At 63.6% G+C, this 20,445-nt stretch overlaps 1 protein-coding gene across 1 annotated transcript in view; it reads right to left on the bottom strand.

Annotated features, from left to right (window-relative positions):
* Prex1 (phosphatidylinositol-3,4,5-trisphosphate dependent Rac exchange factor 1) overlaps positions 1–20,445 on the bottom strand; it is a 144,661-nt gene that overhangs the window by 86,292 nt on the left and 37,924 nt on the right. The window contains exon 2 of the mRNA XM_047539776.1: positions 2,135–2,206. Within this exon, the coding sequence (XP_047395732.1) occupies positions 2,135–2,206 (72 nt within the window). The remainder of the gene's footprint in view (positions 1–2,134; positions 2,207–20,445) is intronic.

The raw sequence follows: 20,445 nt of genomic DNA, 5'->3' as shown, positions 1-20,445 counted from the left end.
CGGGTAGTCACAGACCGTGGGAGAGGAGAGCGTACTGGTGTTTGCAGCCACAGAGCAGGAATGCCACTGTGACATACAGGCAGAGAGGTTCAGGCGGGAATCTGGAGCTTGGCCGAGTGAAGGTGCTGCAGCCTCACTGGCAGCAACAAAAAAAAAAATGGGAACAAATATCCACCTGTAGGGACTGGTTAATTAAGTTACAGTGAGATATGTTCCACAAGCTGGAATACTATGCAACCTGAAAAAGAATCTGTGAAAGTATACACATGGACACAGACACAGAATCCCACCATAATCCTCAATATGTATTGTTAAGTGGGAGAGGGGGTGGCAGAACACAGGCACCAAACAGATTCCATTAGGGGACTGTTTGTGTAAAACACCACCAAAAGAGGCCCCTTGGATTTATGCTGGTGGGAACGGAGACGTCTTAGATGGTGACGTAAACTGGTACTCTACAGGTGTTCCAGGAAGGACCAGGAGAGATCTTCCTTGCCCCTCAGATGCTCTTAAACTTTACGAAGTCCATTCTCCATCTCTTTATTTCACAAGTGTTTCTAAGTTTGACTGTTGAAGACGCCAGGTGCCCACACGGTTCAAACACCAGACACAGGAAATGAACAATCAAGAGTCTCGCACCCATTTGGCATTTTCTGAGCACCTACTATGTGCCGGGTTCAGAGACCCCCGAGGATACAGCAGGGAAAGAGCCCCGTGATGGGGGTGCCTGGTCCCTGGTCACAGGAAGTGGCTGTGGCACCCCACACCCGCAGTGCTGTTCCTACAGCGCATCCACTCACTGACTGAACTCACTCCTGTTAAAGGCACACGTTCTCGGCCACGCTGTGCACTGTAAGGAAGGGTGGCCACATTTCAAAATAAATCTGTCTCGCGTGTATACCCAAAAGAAATGAGAAATGTCCAAAAATCATTTACAGAAACTGTCACAAAAGCCAAAACTGGATACAATTCAAATATCCACCCTCAAGAGAAGGGATGTGTGAACTGTGGTATGTTCACACTGTGGACTATTACAGAGCAATGAAAAATCAGGGTTCCACATAGCACCACGTGCGGCTCCCGGGCGTGGTGAAGGCAAGACCCTAGACCTGAAAGAACGGGCAAAACCAATCAGTGGTGTCAGAAGACCTTGTTAGCTTCAGGGAGGGAGGACTGTGTGGGAGGGGCAGAGGGTGGCCTGCAGGTGGGAGATGCTTCCTGCCTTTGAGGATCTGGGCCAGGTGTGAACGCACTGCACTTGGGAACTGTGCCCTTCACCGTCCGGGAGTCAGACCTCACAGAGAACAAGTGTCTTAAACGCTGCAGTGCGCTACCATCTTTAAGTGTGAGACAAGACTGAGGAGCTAACTGTGTGTCACAAGTGAGCAATTCACAGCAAGCTCGGTAAACATGCGCTGAGCGAGCAAGGAGGGGGAGACCAGCCCGGAGAGCGGCCCAGCCCGGAGAGCGGCCCAGCCCGGAGAGCGGCCCGTCGCTGGCCGCCAGGCAGGTCTCTGTACATCTGTGAGCCTCAACTTTCCTAAGCAAAATGTGAGCTCAGAATCGTCGAGTCCCCGTCCAGGTGAGCAGGGACCCCGGAAGGCATGGGGGAGGTGCCTTCCTTGGCCACATGGCTGGGCGCCCGGGTGCCCACAGCCCCTGAGACCAGGACCTTCAGAGTCCCAAGGACTGACAGGCGACTTCCCAGAGGGCAAGGTCACATCAGAGCCAGGCCCCGGCGTGGGGCCTCTGCTGTGCACACGGAAGGCCCACTGATCTCCTCCCCGGCCTCCCCTGAGCCTCTGCCAAGATGAGACTGGCCATCGCTGCTCGGCCCCTGCCCCGGGTGCCCAGCCCAGGCGGGAGGCAGCTGCAGCAGCCAGGCTCTGGGGAAGGGAGTCCCGCTGGCTCTGAGCCAGCAGCCAGACCCGGGGGCTGGGAGACAGGGTGGCCACACTGGGCCCGGGGAGAGGGTCTCGCACTGGGAGCAGGACCAAGTCAGCCTGCTCCCGTGACCCCAGGGGAGTCCTCCAGGGAGCTGGGAGCACAATGCTGGCGCCAGCAGGTGACGTCCCCTCCCCAGCGTCCTGCAGTGGCAGGGCCATCCGCAAAGGGGCATCCCGGGCGTCCATACCTTGACATTGTCCTCGGTGAGTCCCTTCTCCACGGAGTCCGCCACGTTCTGCCGGATGCGATGCAGGAAGGCCTGCAGAGAGGAGAGGAGAGGAGGGTCAGCGCCTCCGACTGACCAGGATGCCCCGGAAGGGGCGTGGTCAACCCCAGCGGGAGCCCGGGAGGCGCGCGGTCCAGGGACAGGGAGTCTTGTTCTGCGGACGCCCCAACCCGTGGACGGCTCCTCACCCCGTCTGCTGAGTGACTGCCACACCCGGCCCCGCGCAGGCCCTGAAGAGACCCCAGAGCAGCACGGGCAGCTCTGCCCCACCACCGCCACCCCCGTCTCCAGGGTGACAATTCGTCTCCACCCATTTTTCATCCTTGTTTTTTTTTACAATTTAATCTCCACACTTAACACAGTCACGCGGCTCAGAAGTCGGAACTAGGAAGCCTGGAAACATGAGGAGTCGCCTTCCCGGCCAGCGGGCCCTCAGGTCCCTGGCCACCACCCCTGGGGACCTCGGCCAGCAGTTCCTTGGAGCCTCCAGTCTGCAAACCCATAGGCAGGGGCACAGGGAGGTGCCAAGCACGCAGGGGTCCCAGGGCGCAGGGGGTACCAGGGGCGCAGGGGTCCCAGGGCGCAGGGGGTACCAGGGGGCAGTGAGGTGCCAGGCGCAGGGTGTGCCAGGCGCAGGGGGTACCAGGGCGCAGGGTGTGCCAGGGCGCAGGGTGTGCCAGGCGCAGGGGGTACCAGGGACGCAGGGGGTACCAGGGCGCAGGGTGTGCCAGGCGAAGGGTGTGCCAGGCGCAGGGGGTGCCAGGGGCACAGGGGGTACCAGGGGCGCAGGGGTCCCAGGGCGCAGGGGGTACCAGGGGCGCAGGGGGTACCAGGGCGCAGGGGGTGCCAGGCGCAGGGTGTGCACACTGTGACTCTCACTTCTGCCTCTTCTACCCCCAGAAGAGAGGGTCGTGCACAGGACCGACGTGGCCCGTGTGCGCTCCTGGGGTCACCGCCTTCCTCCAGACGCTGCCCAGGTCCTCCCGGGCAGGTGGACTGTCCTTCTGCCGTACCATGCTGGGGCTCAGCAGAGAAGTCGCCTCCCTCCTCTGTGAGGTGCCAAGTCTGACAACAGACAGGAGGGACGGGGGACCAAGCAAGCACGAGCCCACCTGAGGGCTGCCACTTGTCCCCTCCAAGTGGGAACAGGTGGGAGGCAGAGGCCCAGGACCACCAGATGTTTTGACTGGACTTTTTGGGGGGTGGGTACCAGGGAATGAACCCAGGGGCGCTTAACCACTGAGCCACATCCCAGCCCTTTTTATTTTTTATTTTGAGACAAGGTCTCACTGAGTTGCTTAGGGTCTCAGTAAGTTGCTGAGGTTGGCCTCAAACCTATAATCCTCCTGCCTCAGCCTCCCGAGCCACCACACCAGGCTGCTACTCAGGTATTTTAAAGCAAAGGCTCCCAACTTTTGGGTGTTGATGAAATGAGCTGTGTTACGGGAGGAACCGGAATGTTAGGGTGAAGCAGAGCAGGGAGACCAGGGCACAGCAGGGGTGCCCATGGAGACCCCAGGGGGAGGGAACCAGGGACTTGTCAGTCACAGGGCCACAGTTAGCTGAGCTGACCTGGCAGCCCTTGGGGCCCAGGGGAGCCACCCTGGGCAGCACGTGGTCTCCAGTCAGAGTCCAGCTGCAGGTTAACCTCTAGCGGGCCCATACCCCACACCTGTCAGGGAGACTGCTGCATCCCAGGGAGATGGAGGGACAGCGAGGCAAGGCAGGAAGCAGAGAGGAAGCGGCCCTCCCCTCGGCCGTCAGATCCTTCCCATCACGCAGGGCGATGTCCATGGCGGCCACCAAAGCCCAGCACCACCCAGACTCAAGCCTGTGGGGACGGACTGCTGGGGTCCCACGGGGGGACCCAGAAGGCAGCCCCCGTCTCCATCCACGCTCACGCAGGGACCACAGCCGGTCTCGAGCCCGTCTTTTGCTGACACCTTCCAGTTTCTGTCCCCACCCTGGACCCCCACCGCCCCTCGGCATCTCCCCCAGGCACCGGAGGAGCCCCCACACTGACCCGATCCTCGTCCCCACCCGGAATCACCCCTCACCTCCCAGCGGATCCCCACCCCACTTACTGAGAAAGCCTGCCTTCCCTCCCGACCTGCTCAGCCAGCCCGGTCCAAGCCACCGCCCCCCTGCCTGGACCAATGTGGTCACCTCTTCCTGGTGCCCCTCGCCGTCCCAGGAGTCTAGTCTACACACACCGCCAGAGGGAGCCTTCCAAACACGTCAGTCCATCTTGTCACCCACAGCCCAACGCTTCCCACGGCTTCCACAGGAGGAGACCCAAACTCTCCTGCGGCCGTAAGGCCTCCTAGCTCTCCACCTGCCTCCCAGCACCACGGCAGGAATCTTCAGCCAGATCTATTCCTGCCTCAGGACCTTTGCACATGTCATTCCTGCTGGCGGGTTGCTCTCCCCCAATCTGCCCTGAGCAGACTGCTTCTTACCCATCAGGCCTTGCTCAAATATTTCCTCTCCAAGGGGCCCCCTTGTCTTCATGCACTCCCCACCTTCCCACTTGCATATGAGCCCACCTGACCAATGAGAAAACGGAGGTTAAGCATCTACACTAGCTCCTCAGGGACAGGCCAAGCATAAGAAGGGAGCATGGCTCCAACCACAGAGGTCAGGTTAAGAAGCTGGCGGGTCTTCCTCCTTCCTGTTGCGTGGCCTCAGGAAAGCGCACCCACTTCTCTGAATCTCAGTGTCCTCTTCCCGAGTGTGTGGTGATGCTGGGCACACCTTCACACGTAACAGGACAGAGCGGGCGGCCGCTCCTCTCCAGAGCTGTGTCCTCAGGGCCAGGAATGGCTGGCACACAGCAGGCCAGGGAGTCACCGGAAGGCGAGGAATGTGCTGGCCAGGACTGGCTGCTGGCAGGAGCCTCCCCTGGAGGTCAGCTGGGCTTGCTTTTGAGAGGACAGCCAGGGGAGGGACGGACACAGAGGGACACAGGGCCGGGAAGCCCACAGGAAGCTGTCCCCAGGCCCCCAGGCCAGGGAGACAAAGGCACCTGCCCAGGCGCAGCCACGCAGGGGAGGGCGGCAGGAACAGGGAGTGCCGCTTGCTGGCCTAGATGGGGCTTCCTGTCCCCGTTTCTTCACAGCTCAGCCACCACTATTGTGCGGGGACAATGGGAGGCTCGGGCCACCCATGGAGAAACTGCAAACAAGCCAGCCTGGCCCTGGCGGCACAAGGAGCAGCTCTGACCTGAAAGAATGGCGACCCCGTGGGGGTCCCTCGCAGCCTTTGAACACTGGGCCATCAAAAGGCCTGACGCCAAAGGCTGGGTGGGGGCAGCTCTCACCTCAGAGGCCCCTCCCTCCCACGGGACCTCAGGGGAGCTCTGCCTGGACCCCGGACCGTCCACCTCCTCTCCTGAGGCACACAGGGTACAGAGGAGACAGGATGGCCAGCGGCCTCCAAGGCAGCACTGCCCCACGCTGGAGCACCCCCACGGTGCCAGGTGCGCCTGCGGCCACTGATACAAGGCAGGCGTGGCGCCTGGGGCCGGCCGGAAAGGGGCACAGGGCCCTGGGTACAGGCGCCTGCCCACTGGGTCTGCGGGGCACTCGGACAGGCCCGCCTGGCCAGGCACCCTGCGGAGCCCCCTCCTGCCCTGGCCAGGCGCTCCAGGCTGGCCTCTGCCCACTGGCCAGGGGCGCGGGACGCCGCTGTCTCTGAATGGCACGCGCTGGCAGCCTCTCTCAGCGCCGCATCTTCTGCAGCTGTGCCCTGTGCATGGGCAGTGCCCGCCCTGCCCGCCCAGCTGCCAGTGCGCCTCCCAGCCCAGGGTGTCCCACGCACAGGGCAGTGCGGTGCTGAGGGGGTGACCGGGCACTGCCCGCAGCGATGCCTGACAGGAGCTGGCACACAAGCCACACGAGGAAGCCGCCCGCCAGGCGCATTCCAGAGCATCCCGCCACCCCTGGGCCCTACTGTGCGCCTGACCCCACACGCGGCCCAGCAGGTGCAGCCATGACGCTGCCACCCAGGCGCGGTCCCCTCCCGGAGCCTCCACCGGTCCTGCTCCCAGGGCAGCAGGTCCCCTCTCGGAAGGGGTCCTCGGGGAAGCCACACTGGGACCTGGGGCCGGCCTCAGCTGCCACCTCAGTGCTGGGTGACCGAAGCAGTGACGCGACCACCGTCACGCAGGCTGGCGGACGGCCCCGGTGTCACTGTGCTGTGACGGGCGGCCCCTGGGCTCAGGTGTCGGGGCTCCCTCCCGGGTGCAGGGCCGCGGCCCCCAGCCTCCTGCACACAGTGAGCTCCCTCGGGACGCGAGGCCCTCCTGGGCGCAGGCGGGCGGGCGCCTCGACGCCACGTGCTGGCTGCGGACAGGGACCCAGTCGCCTTGGCTCCGTAGTGCCAGGTGGGGCTGCTCCAGCAGCACCGTCCCCCGTCCCTCAGGGGCCGCGGCTGCCCCAGCACGACTCCACCGCCGCCCCGCCCTGGATTTCAGGGGAGTGTTTGGGTCCCCGGGGCGGAGTGACCCCAGAGGGCCTCCAGCCAGAAGGCCGCAGGTGGACGCGGACCACCACTGCCTGACCCCCGCCTGCTGCTGGGAGGAGGGCCCGGGAGCTGCTCAAGGGGCTCCGTGGTCCCCGGGGCCTGGGACCGAGCAGGAAGCCGTGCCAGCCTTGACCGGTGACGCCCACCGCAGGCGGGAGCCAGGGAGGCAGCAGCAGCGTGAGCCCGGAGTGTGAGGCCAGAGGACTGAGGCCAGAGGGGAGCTGGTGACCAGCAGGAGCAGAGCCGGGACCCCAGGCCAGAGCTGCCTTGCCGCCCCAGCCATCCTGGCCACGTGGATGCCCCTGGATGTGGTGGGCAGAGGCCAGGGCTGCTGCTCAGGAGCGTCCTCCAGGACACAGGATGCAACCGAGGCCCTCCCAGGAAAGACCCAGCCCAGGTGCCCGGGCAGAGAGGGAGCCCCGCTCAGGGGAGGTGCCAGTCAAACCCAGGGCAAGCCCAGTGTGCCGGGTGCTCAAGGCCCTGCCCTCGGGGACTCCCAGCACAAACCCCCTGGACCTGACAATAGCCTGTCCCCGTCCAGGCTGTGGCCTCTGATAGGCAGAGACCCCTCCTCAGATTGAGAGGCCCCCTGGGGCCCCATGAAGGAGAGTTCGGCCACCCCCACACTGGCACCTCCCGCGACCCCTTCACAGCCGACACCGCGGCTGGCTGCTCCTGTCCAGGAACCCAGGCAGACTGGACACGGTCGGAGCGCTCCCCTGGCCCAGAGGACGGCCCCATCCACAGCCCTCCAGGGCCTGGCACACAGTAGGTGCTCAGGAAAGATGGGTTTGCTGAGGAAGGGAGGCTGCAGGCAGCTTCAGGAGTTAGCGGCACAGGACGGGGGAGCCGCCACCCCCGCGTTTTCTGACTACTGACTCGTACCGGACACGCTGGGCCTTCGCCAGGTGCCAGGAGCGCCTCTGGGTGCTTTGGTTTTATTAAGGCAAGGTCTCACTGTGTGGCCCAGGCCAGCCTCCAATTCCTGGGCTCCAGCAATCCTCCCGGCTCAGCCTCCTGAGTAGTGGGACCACAGTGTGTGCCATGCACAGACTGCCCTCTGCAGGCTTCGATCCTAAGCTCCGGGAAAGAGGAGCTCGCACAGCCGCGCCCACTTTACAGAGCAGGGGACCAGGCCCGCCCAGGAAAGAGTTGACCCAAAGACACAGCGCCAAGAGGCCGCGCTGGGCTGAACCCAGGCCGCCCGGCCCGGCAGCAAGTGCTCACCCGAAACGCGTCGCAAGCAACTGGGCCACAGACCACGTCAGCCTTCTAAACGGGGCAGCTGCCCGTGGGGGCCCCGGGGACCCGCCATCTGTCTGAAACCCACAGCCACAGACCTGGGAGGATAAATCTTTCCCTGGAGATCAGAAAAAAAAAAAAGGGTGGGAGAGGCCTTGAAGTCACTCTGAGACCAGCGCTGGCAACCTGATCTTCCAGGGACGCGGCCCGGCTGCCCCCAAGGACACCCGTCTCAGCTGGTGACCTCACCAGACATATGGCGAAACCCGAGAGGGCCAGGGGACGGGCGGGGAGGGGGCCCCAGACCACGGCAAGGACAAAGGCAGGCAGGGGTCTGTCCCAAGGACCCCGGCCCCAGCGTGCGCCTGTGGCCAGGGTCCAGGCGAGCGGTGCTGGAGCAGCGCACCACGCACCCGAGGAGCCCAGGCCACCGGGACGGGCAGCCCAGTGGCAGCGCCAGCAGGCTCAGGTGCAGGCCTGAGGTCAGAGGCACGGCCGGGCCCCAGAGACACGGAGGCGTCTCCTGGGATTGTCCAGGGTTCTCTGCGGACATCAGGAATTCTGCTCTGACACTTCTGGAAGCCTCACGTCCCTTCTCCAATGCCAGGCGGGCACCAGGGGTCCTGTTTCTGTGGTGTCGGAACAGTAGTAGGCCGACGCTCGCCCACCCAACTGCACCCCACCCGGCCTCCGTGGACAGGGATGGGCAATCCGAGCGCCGCAGGCCCTGTGAGGCCGAAATGAAGCACTGAGTCCCAGGCCTGAAGGCCGGCTCTGCGGCAGCTCGGTTCCCCTGGACACAGGCGAGGCAAGCACAGGTCACAGGGGAACTCGACCCCAACGCCCTGGGTGGGACCGAGCAGGCTGGCGCACAGTAAGTGCTCAGGAAAGCGCAGGGGCTGCTCTGCCCGCGGGTGCCCAGCCCAGCGGAGGAGCCTGCTGAGGAAGCCTGTCCCGCATGCCCGCGTTAAACACTCTCCTGGGGACTCCCCCACATCCCAAGGGGACAGGAGGGACGCAGCACTGCAGACGGCAGCGTCCCCACCCCTCACGGCAGGGCGGCCATGCCACTCCCCAGCACACCCGCACCCCGCCCGCGATGCACTGCCAACCACGTGACCCCAGCAAGGAGCCAGCTTCTCCAGTCCACTTCCTCTTCTAGAAAGGGGGTGGCTGCTGAGGTTTGAGCGAGACGGTGCAGGCTCTGCGCACCAAGGCTTCCTGGAGGAAGTGCAGGCGCTGGGCCAGGGAGGTATGGCGACCGCCAAAGGAGACGCTGCTGCTCAGGGTCAGAGCCCGCGGTGAGCACTCCCGGATTGAGGACGGTCAGAGAAAGCCTGGCGAAGAAGCAGGCACCTGAGCAGACAGGATGGAGGGGACCCAGCAGCCCACTGGGGCACCACCAGTGCAAAGGCCCTGAGGCACAGTCAGTCCTCTGTGTCACCTGCCCCTGCCCCGGGTGTCCTGTCCACGGCCATGCACGTCGTTTCCTTGGCTCTGATGTACCTGTTCATTTACCACTGTTATCCACCCAGCCCACCTAGCGTCACCTCCAGGAAGGCAGTCCTGTTTGTCTGTCTAGGTCACTGTGCTGTCCCAGAATGTAGGACTGCACCCTCAATAAAAGTGGGTACCTGACCAACCATCTGCACAGACCACCTCTAGCCCAGCTCCACTTCTGGGCCCCCCTAAAGGACGCCCAGTGTCTGCCCAGGCCCACCCCACCCTCACCACAGAGGAAGCTGAAGCAAAGACCCAGTTGCTACAACCTGCTGTGAATAGCCTGATGCAAGGGAGGCAGAGGAGGCCGCAGAGGGGAAGTGAACGCGCTTCCTCACAGGCCTGCACCCCAGGGCTGGGCCCACCACTCCTTCCACAAAAGTCTGCGCTATGCGTGCTTCACCCTGCATGCCAGGGCTACCCCGCCTGGCCTGTGTGGGCTGACCTACAGAGGGTGCTGAGAAAATTCCAGCCAGGTCTGAGAATCAGGCTTCCTTAGGATTCCAATTCCCAACTGCTTTTGAAAAAAGTGACACAGGGGCCTCACATGCCCACAAGGTTACAGATGGCTGAAGCAGAGGCAGCAACCACCCTCGCCAAAGGCGAGCTCCCATTCTCCAGCCCGGCACAGCTGCTCACCCCGCTCCCCGCTAGACCTGGAGGGGTCTGAGCATGAGGCCAACACAGGGCCTGGAGGAATCGATGCCTGCCCCTTCCGCCCACACCCTCAGCAGGGCAGGCATCACTAGTGGAGCACAGATCTTTCCCGGTTCATTCTTATCAGCTGCACCTTAGCCTGTTTTCCTCAGATCCAGCCTGTGCAGACCGGACTTCTCCCCATCCCTGGGACGCCTGGGTTTTGTTTCTTTTCAGTCCTCGAGAACAGGCTCATCAGAGTGGCATGGGACAGGGCTTCCCAACCTCGGGGCCTTGACCTCAGAGCAGAGGATCCTCTGCGGTGAGGGCTGGTCTATGTCTCCCAGGCTTCTACCAACTGGACACTGGACACCCTCCTCCCTCTGGTTTGACAGTGCCTCTGGGCACTGCTCCAGGTCCCCTGGGGGCAAACTCGCCTGTTCTGGGCACAGTCAGGAAAAGGAGCAAGCCGAGTACCGGGGCCACCCTGGGACCCAGGGGCCGGCTGGTGTCCCCAGCAGCTTCTCCAGGAAGTGAGGACAAGGGAGGCGCCACTGCCAGGCCTGGAGTCGCTGCTGGATGGCGGCCATGGCGGCCACTGACTCGGCTAAAATCCCTGGACGCTGGGCAACCCCGGGCCGCAGGGAAAAACCAGGTGTGGCAGGAGGGAGGAGCCGCAGCCCGGGCAGCGCTCAGCGCCCCTGCACCCGGCTCTGCCCAGGCCTGCAGGCGGCAGGAGTGGGGTGACCAGACGGCTGGGAAGGCCCCACTTTGGGTGTCTTTCCCGCCAGAACGCCAGGACAAAGGGGGCCAGTCACCAGCCCAGGATACGGCGGGCAGCTGCTGCCCCCAGTCTGGCAGGACAATGGCTGGAATGTGGTCTCCTCAGGGCTGACACTCGACATCTGAAGACAATGACTTTCAAGAGGTTTTGTTTTTCCTCCTCCAGAGGTTGGTTTTTTGTTTGTTTGTTTTTTTTTCCAATCTCCCCAAACAATTGTCCCTGGGCTGGTGGCTTGCGGAGTCCCCCTTGGTGCCTGCAGAGGACTGTGTTTGCAGAACCAGAAAACAATGCACAAAAGTGAGAGAATATAAAAATAGCGGCACTGGGGGGACGGGACAGGGACAGGCCAGGCCAGCAGCTGCACAGCAGCATGGGGTTCCCTCGGGTTCTTCCTCCCCGTGCAGACTGGGGAGGGGATCCTGGTTAGCAGCAGGCCTGCCGAGTCCCAGGAGCACAGGGTGCCCTCTGGACCGGCTGCAGCCTGGGTCTCAGACTGAAGAAGCATCCGCAATGCTCCCCACTGCCTCATCCCAGAGAGCCCCACTCCCTTTGCAGAAAAGGAGACACAGGTTCTCAGTGGACACCATGAGTGCACACTTCTGGGATCTGACCTCCAGGCCAACAGAGTCCAGGCGCTGACCTTCTGCCTTGTCCACTCTGGCCCAGCCCTGTGCGCTCGGCTTCCGGCATCTCCTCACTTCCCACTCACGGTGGGGCCACATCATTAGCATCATCTCCCCTCAGCTGCACAAGGGCAGGTACCTTTGACCCCAGAGTCCAGCACAGGCCTGGCCTTCTGGGCCCAGGAGAAGGAGGAGACCTTGCAGGAAAGTGGCAGAGTCTGTGGACTGCTCGAGAGGCCCCAGGAGCTTGGACCACTGCGGTAAGCTGAGTGGTGGGCAAAGAAGCCCCGCAGATGCCCACACGCTGATCCACAAAGTCTGCCAACGTGTCCCCTTACGGAGGGCTGTGCAGACATAATTAGGTGACGATCATGAAGTGGGGAGGTTCTCCTGGATTACCCAGGTGGGCCCAAGGTCATCACAAGGACCTTCTAAATAAGAAGAGGGAGGGGAGAGGGAGGGTCAGAGTCAGCGGAAGACGCCAGGCTGCTGGCTTGGGCGGAGGACGGAGTGGGGCCTCCAGAGGCTGGCAAGGTGAGGCAGCGGGTTCTTCCCCAGAGACTCAGGAGCGCCAGCCCTGCCAGCAGCTTGATTTTAGCCCCACAAGTCCCAACGCCGACTTCTGACCTCCAGAACTAAGATACTAAATCTGCGTTGTTTAAAGACACCGGGTTGGTGGCGATCTGTCACGGCAGCCACGGAGAGTAACGCAACTGCGCAGGCCTGAGTGAGAGGCAGCCCGTCCCCTCCGCACCTGCCGCAGCAGCCGCGAGCTGGCCCAGCGTCCTGGCTGTCAGGAGAGATGCGCCCACAATGGCCGACATGCCCGCCTGCCGGCTCCCAGCGGCTCTGCCAGCGACAGGAGGGAGGTCAAGTCATCCTCATCCAAAGGATGTGGCCTTCCCCTTCCCAGCCGCTGCTTCCCTGAGCCCGGCGTGGGCAGCCCTTGGTGAGCGGGTACCAGTATGGGACAGGACGCTCAGGACGGAGTGAGGACACGGCTTGCTGCGTGCCACTGCCCAGGTGCAGAGGAGGGGCTGCTGGGTCCCCGTCCCAGGCAAGATAGAGGCCCCGAGGGGGAGTCACCGCTCAAGGTCACCTCTGCAGGGGGCAGTCAGAGCACAGAGTCAAGACTGAGGCGAGCCTGGGCCCCCTGGGCAGGGAGGACAGGGAGCCCAACGCCAGGACGCTCCTGGGACCTGTACAAAGCTCTGGTCACCCAGTGCCTGGTGGCAGCCCATCTGTGGCTCCGGCTGCTCTGAAATAACTAGAAGGACAGCAGGACCAAGCTCAGCACCCACCCAAAGGTGCTGCGGCCCGCGCCTCAGGTTCCATGGGTGGGTGCTGCTGCCTCCCCCGCCAGGCTGTCCCTAGAGCTGGACACCCCGCCCCTGCCCTCCCAGGCCCACCAACGCCCAGGATGGATGGACAGATGAACTGACGGGCAGAGGGCTCTGCAGCTCCCACACCCTCCCCACCACCCCAAGACTGTAACTTGACCTTGACTTGTGGGATGGCAGCCTGTCTCCCCCACCTATAGTCACGGTCACCCTGTGGCTCAGCCAGGGATGGACTCTTCATTCACACTCTTGCCCACAACTGCCCCAGAGCTCAGGGGGTAGGGGTGGGGGGTCCTACACGCTGATGGCACGGGGGGGGGAGGGGAGGGGAGGGCAGGGGGAGGGGAGGGACGGAGAGCAGGAGCTGCGCCAGGAGCCCAGGGTGGACCACCAGCCCCGCCGCACACAGCTGGCATCTGGGGTGAGCGCCTTCTCCCTGGCCTCAGTTTCCCCGGCTGCACAGCAGGGCCTTCTGCCCTGGTTCCACACACGGTCCCTAGGAAGCCGCTCACACTCCACCCTCTGTCCCTCTTCTGCAAAAGAAGGGGTGTCTGATGAGGGGGCCCCTAGGCCCAGCTCTGGGGGCGTGTCCCACTCTGCCCACAGCAAGGCAGGGACAACCGGCCCTGCCACGGTCCGTCCCCAGGGCACCTGACCGGGGCCAGGGGCAGAGGTCACCAGGGGGCACCTAGAAGCCTCCCTAAGGGCCCTGAAGGGGTGACACAGAGCCACAGGGGGGTGATGACCCCACTGTAAGCCCTGCCCCCAGCGGGAGCACGCAGCCCTGGCCCTGCTTCCCTGCATAACACAGAGGTGCCCCTCACCCCTCGGAGCCTCAGCGCTTTCGTGCCCGTCACCGCCCACCACCCACCTCTCAGGGGCTTCGTGACCAAGGATGCTCCCTCCAGGCACTGACCACACTGCACTGGCCTGGCCTCCCCACGACCACAGGCCTCGCTGGCTCCTGCCACACGGCTGCTGTCCCTTCCCCGGACCACCCAGGCGGCTCCCACCCCTCAGCACAGGGCAGCACAGGACAGCTCAGAGGTGGCCACCCACCCTGCCCAAGGCCCAAGAGCCGGGTCCTGTCTGAACGTCCGCATGGTGCTTGCTGCATCCCAGGCGCCAGCAGCATGGGCAGCGGGCCTGTCTGGCTGGCGGTCTCCGGAGACCTGGGGGCGGGCAGGTATGGGTGCTGAAGAAGGCCAAGGCAGGCAGGAGAAGCTCCCGCCCAGAGCGCCCATCCGCGTGGCCCTGGCTCTGCTCCATGACAGTGGCCAGAGGTCAGAGGTCAGGGCCGGGCACAGCCTGAGGCCTCACCTGGGGCGATGCCCCCCGGGGGTTCCCCCAACCGTATGGACTACACTACAATGGAAATCACTACAAAAAACCTTTTTTTTTGATAAAGCTATGATCAATAAAGGACCATCCCCATCCACTGTGGCTCACCCACCTGCCCACAGGCGGACAGCTCCGGCAGAGGCCTGTGGCCAGCATGGCCCCCAGCTGGGCAGACCCGCCACCCTTCCCTCCTCAGCCTGGCCCCTGGCTCCTGGGTCCCGCTGCAAGCCACAAACCCTCCAGGCCGAGGCCACATGGGGACCAGCACCTGCCTGGCCCTGAAGCCAGCAGGCCATGGCCGGGCATTGGTGCAGGGTGGGCAGCGCAGGCCCGGGGCTGAGAGGGGCCTTGAAGACCAAGGGGACCCCCGGTGCTGAAGGGGCCCCCTGCCCCCACAGACACAAGGACTTCACCAGCACTCGCTGCGGTGGCTGATGGGCAAGTCCAGGAGCCCCAGGGCAGCCAGGTGGGGACATGCCCCGGACAGCAAAGCAAAGTCGCTATGTGTCACTGCCCGGCTTGAAACCCCAGCAGCGGCTGCCACTGTCAGAGTCAAGCACACTTGCTACACGGCCTCCACAGCCCTGCCTGGCCTCGCCCCCACCCGAGCGCCCCGCCCCTCACCTCCTCCCACCTGGCAGGGCCACCTGCCACCAGACTCTGCGCAGCTTCTCCCTCACCCATTCCCAGGAAGTCACACGACATGTTCAGGTCTTGCTCAGACATCAGCTCCTCAGTGAGGCCGCGAGGAGGGGTCTTCCCTGCACCCAAGCCCGCCCCCCGCTGCTACATTTTTCCCCAAAACACTTATCACCTGCCAACAATAGTTTTTATTTGATCTTCACTACCTCTCTTCACTGTGCAGGGATGAGGAAAGGGTCCTGCCTGTCTTCTGCTGTGTCCCCAACACCTGGTGCACAGCGGTGCTCAGCACGTCAGGTGCAGCCCAGGGAGGCGAGTTGCGGGGTTTCCACGGGCCTGACTTCCGTACAGTGGTCTGCATCCTTTCCATTTTCTGCTATGAACATGTGTCACCTTTACGATTTAAAAAACTCCATGACAGATGTGGTTCTAAAAGCCAGGTGCGGGCCATCCTTAGGTCAGCAGGTCTGATGTCCAAGAGGTGGGCATAAGAATCAGTTGGGGATCTTTCAGGAAACACCTGTGCCCAGGAGGTGCGCAGGAAAGTCCAGTCTGACTCCACAGGCCTGGGAAGGCCCAGGAGCCGCCATTTTGAAAGAGCTCAAGAAAACCCAGAGCGCTGGGGATGTAGCAGGTGGCCAGGGACAGCTTGTTCTTGACCAATAAGCAGAAGGGAGACAGGAGGCCTTGGCCGCCAGCCCTCAGTCTCAAAGCCCCTCGGGGTCACCTGATGCATGACCTCTCCGTTAAGACCACCTGGACGACCCGTCCCGGCCTGAGCCTCGGAGGCTCAATCTAGTTCAGGGGGGGTGGGGAGGAGCCCGGGGCTGCACTGTCAGGGGCTTCCCGACACCAGTGGCCAGTGGGGCCCTGGTCTAGGGGTGGCAGTGGAGCCTGATCTCATTAACCCAGTGCCCCTGAGGAAACCAGCAAACATGTTCCACGACGCCCTGTTCCCGTGCTGGTCCGTCCTGCTCAGCCTGCGTGTAACTTGGCATGTCACCTTCCGCTGGCCCGCAGAGTCTGAGGAAAAGGGCGTTTCCCCACTACAGGACCTCCAGGGCTTCCAGTTTGGGGCACTGGTCCACGGGGCTCCCGAGACATCCTGGCACATCAAGCATCTGGGGTCTCCCCCTGAGCGTCACATTCTTTTTAGGCTCAATTTTGGAAGTGGGATCCCAGGTGTCCAGAGGACCAGTCTCGCTGTCTCTGCTAACCGTTTCTGCCATGGGATGGAACCAATTTACTGCCCTAAAATCACGCCAAAGGTACCAAGTCTGTGCCTCGGGGTGGTAGGAGGAGGAAGCTGAGGCCGTGCACAAACTCCCAGGGCTGGTGCTGCCCAGGGCCGCCCGTGCTGTGCACTGTCCGAGCACTTCGCCAACGTGAGCGCAGATCCGCAGCACCCAGAGCCGCCTGTGGGGTGAGGTGGAAAGCCAGCAGGCTGCACGCTCGGCAGGGGTGCTTGTAGCTATTGTCACCTGCATCTTTGTTGCTACTGTCACCGGCACCCAACTCTCCTACAAAAATGAAGTGTCCGACCACACCGCTGAAGAAAACTGGTTCCAGAAAGCGGGGCCGCGCCTCTCGTGTGGCCCGGGCACGGCCCAGCAGGGGGTTGGCACCCCAGAACGGGATGGGAGGGGTCTCAGCCCACACCCTACAGCAGCAGCCACTCCTGGCAATGAGACCTGCCTTTGCCACTGTGGCTTCAGTGACGTTCACCTGGCCACGCAGACTCCTCCGGCGGGAGAGATGCCCCTGCCCGGGGGGCCGGGGTCAAGACCTCAGAAGTGCAGCAGAGGGCGAAGGACCAGATGGAGGCCAGAGTCCACAGGTCCCTCGGGGGAGAGGCGACGCCCCAGGATGCACCCCGGTGTCCCAGAGTGCCCCAACCACCAGCCGCAGGACACAGACGGGCGCAGAGGGAACGCCCCAGTTCCTCCTTTCTCTCTGCAGAACCCCCACCACATCGAGCTGGAAAGGAAGTCGGCCCCAGCCCGCGTGTCAACAGCACGGAAACCATGTCGAGTCAGCGGAGGAAGCAGAGGCAGCGCAGGCCAGGCGGGGGCTGCCCGGTCACCACCCGGAGCAGCTGTCTGGAGAAGCCAACAGGCTACCAGCGGCCACCGGCAAGTCGCCAGCCTCACAGACCTCAGTTTTACTCATCTGCGAGATGGGCAAGGTGGCACCTGCCCAGGGCCACCATGAAGATGGACAGGGGAAGTTCAGAAGGCACTCACCAGCCCAGGCCGGTGGGCGGTGTGCTCAGGACACGTCCCTGACAACACCAAGTTCAGGCTCGTCCTACCACAGTCACCTCTGGCTGGGCTGGTCCTCCCACTGGCCTGCGCGTACCCCACACTGACCCACTGACCACACAATGCACGGCAGTGTTGTGCAGAGGCGAAAAGCTTCCTTGGGGCGGAGCCTTTGTGTCTTCACTCTCTCTACACACACTTCCAGCACAGGTGGCGTGGTGGCTGAGACCTAGTGAAGTGGGGCACAAGCCATGCAGACAAGTGGGAACACTGTTCCAAGCAGAGGGAACAGCACATGCAAAGGCTCAGAGGCCAGAGGAAATGAGCAGCGAGGAAACAGCTGAATCAGAGGGCGCCAGCGTGGGTTGGAGGAACAGAGACCGAAGAGCCAACCAGGAGCCCCAAGTGAAGCCCATGTGGGCCCCGTGGGCCCTCTGCCTGCCCCTGGGTGAGGCGAGAGCCACAGAGCTCGGGCAGGGCCGGGACGTGACTTGGTTCTAACAGAGCCTTCTGGCTGTGTGGAGGTGGACTGAGTGAATCCCCAGCGGGCTGGGTGGGGTGAAAAAGTGGCCAGATGCTCAAGTCCCCTGAAGGCAGAGCCTACAGGATCTGCAGATGGGGTTGGGGGGCTGGGGAGAAGTGGGGCCACGCCTGGTTCTGCCAGCAACACTGGAGACAGACGTCACTTTGGGACGGGAAGGCCGTGGTTTGGATGAGGGTAGAGTGAGCCCTCCATCCGGGACACTTTTGAGTCTCTGCCCTTAGGCTGGTCAGCGGCCAGGGAGACAGACCCTCAGCCAGTGACCCTTCCCAAGACCACCTGAGCGCTGGAGAGACCTGGACAAGGCACAGGGAAGGCACACTCAGGGCAGGCTGCCTGGAGGCGGCCACGGGAGCAGGGGGCTGGGGTGAGAGCTGCTGCCTCTGCGCGCTCCCCACGTCGCCCCGACTTTGCACCCAGTGGGACCCAAGTCCAAATCTGGTTCCGAGGTCCCGAGCTCTGGGGCTGCACAGGGCTGGGACCGGACCCCAGACCCGCGCCTTTTTTGCTGTGTGGCCAGGCCGGGCCTCTTCCCACGACGGGCTGCGCAGACATTTCAGGGGTGGGGAGCGGTGCCATCGGCCTCCCCAGCCCCGTGAGAGGCAGCTCTGTGGGAGGCTGAAGCCTCACAGGGCAGCGCGGCCCCCGGGCTCGAACCACAGGCCAGGCCCGGCCTCCCAGGCCCACTCCCGGCTGCCCCGGCCAGCACCACAGCAGCACTGCGGGGATTTTCCAGAGGTCCAGAGCAGGAATGGGTGGACGTACACGGCCTCCAGCTGCCCCGAGGGTGTTTTTCCACAGGGAGGCCGAGCTCAGGGCAGCGGCTGTGCGGAGTGGCCGCGGCCCTCTGCCAAAAGATGCAGGGCTGCGAGCGGGCCCCAGAGCCCATGCCCCGCCAGCTCCCACGCAGGCCCTGGGGGAAGAACTGGAAGGAGAATCCACTCCAGAGGACTCCAGGACGGTGCGGGGTCGGCAGCAAAACAAAACGTGTTGGGTGAGCGACCTGAAGAAAATCAGCAGGACCGACAGAGAAGGGGCGGGGACACGGGTGCCATGAGTCACAGGGGCCAGGGAAGGCCTCAACCAGGGGCAGCTGAGACGGAGCAGGAGAGTGAGCCCGGGAGCCAGGCTGGCAGTGGGCAGCAGCAGAGGCCAGCACCATGGCAGAGGCGGGACAGGCGGTGAGAAGGACTGGACAAGGTGGTGCAGGACAGAAGGGAAGGCAGAGGCAGGCCGCGGCAGAGGGGACTCTCCTGAGCTGGCTGGGGAGGAGGAGAGTCCGGCTAGGGCAGTCCTGCCCAGGGCAGTACCAGGACCAGGACCCGCCCTCCTCTCTTCCCCACTGAGCCATATTTGTCCCCATCTGTAAAATGGAGATGCAAATCCTGCCCAGCCTCGGGGAAGGCGCACAAGAAGGAACTCAGACCCCAGCCTCAGGTTGCTCCACCCACTAGCCTCCCGGATCCCACGACCCAGTAACAGACGCTGCAGCCCCCAGGGACCCGGCCCCTCAGGCAGCCCCAAACAGGCTCTCTGGGAATCAAGGTGTGCGAGGAGGTGGTGCCTGGCAACCAGATGTCTGCCTAGCAACAGCATGATGGGATGGCAGCTGGGCTCCATGGCAACCAGCAGCTGGGGCCCAGAGCCCCAGCACCACTTTGGGGGTGGGTTCCCAGGCTCCTCTGAAGCAGCATGACTCGCGGGCCCTCAGGACACCCAGCAGGTTCTGGATCCCAGAGTCCAGCTTGCAGGACCACAGGCCGGGCCCACCCCCAGCACGGGCCCTGAGTGGGCGCTGTGCTCCTCGATGTCGCGGCCTCGGCTCTGAAGGGGCGTGGGAAGGCAGCGTTCACAGACGCCGCGCACGGCGAGGCGGGCTGGGGCCGCCTCCGCACCTGACCCTCCCACAGCCTCCGAGGCGTGGCACCGCCAGCACTGGACACTAGGGTTTCTAAGTAAAATACACAGATACCTAGACGCAACACAGCTGTGAGTACGTGCGTGAACTGCTGCACACGGAGCATCTCCAGGGGCGTCCGGGGGCGTCCAGAGCGTGGTCTCACCATACCCTCCCCCAGAAAAAAAGACGAGGTCCTGGAGGCCTGGCCGGCCTCCAGGGGGGAGCACAGAAGGCACAGCTGAGCCCGGAACACCTGGAGCTGCCAGTGCAGAAGGGACGCTCAGAGGAAAGAGAAGGAAGAAGGGAAAACACAGTGGAGACGCATTCAAACGGGTCGGCAGGAAGGGTCTCCCCTCAGGCCAGCCTGGGGACGGCAGGGGCCAGCTGCTCCACAAAGTCAACAGCAGCACAGACCAAGCTCAGGCAGTGGTGTGTAGACCGCAGGGAAGACCCAGCCGAGCTGGCGTGTGGCGGGCGCTGCGGCCTGTTGAGTAGGGGGCGCGGGGAGGGCAGCCAGGACCGCAGGGCTGAGGCAGGACAATGATCTCCCAGCAGACGCAGAAACAGGCCAGAGAGGGACCCACTGGGCCAGTGGACGGATGGAGCAGGGAGGAGTCAGGCTCCAGGGAGAACCAGGACCCGGGCCTGGCCCCTGCTCAGTCTGAGGTGTCACTAGACATCCAGGGGGCAAGGGCATGGTGGCCACAAGCGTGAAGGCCAGTGGAGAGGACGGTGCACGCTGCACTCGTGGGACTGCAGAGAATTAAAGGGGTCCATCCCCAGGGGAGCCAGGCTCGCCCAACCGCAGGGCCGGGGGTGGCGAGGGTGGGCCAACCACCGCGCCAGGCAGAGGGCCAGGGCCCACAGTCCCGGCAGCAGGTCTTCGCTGTGCGCTGCTGCTTCCAGGAGTGAGAAGACCTCGGCTCTGCAACGTCCCT

The sequence above is a fragment of the Sciurus carolinensis genome, chromosome 2 (assembly GCF_902686445.1).
Source record: "Sciurus carolinensis chromosome 2, mSciCar1.2, whole genome shotgun sequence".
Taxonomy (NCBI): domain Eukaryota; kingdom Metazoa; phylum Chordata; class Mammalia; order Rodentia; family Sciuridae; genus Sciurus; species Sciurus carolinensis.
This window is presented reverse-complemented; position numbering and strand designations above follow the sequence as displayed.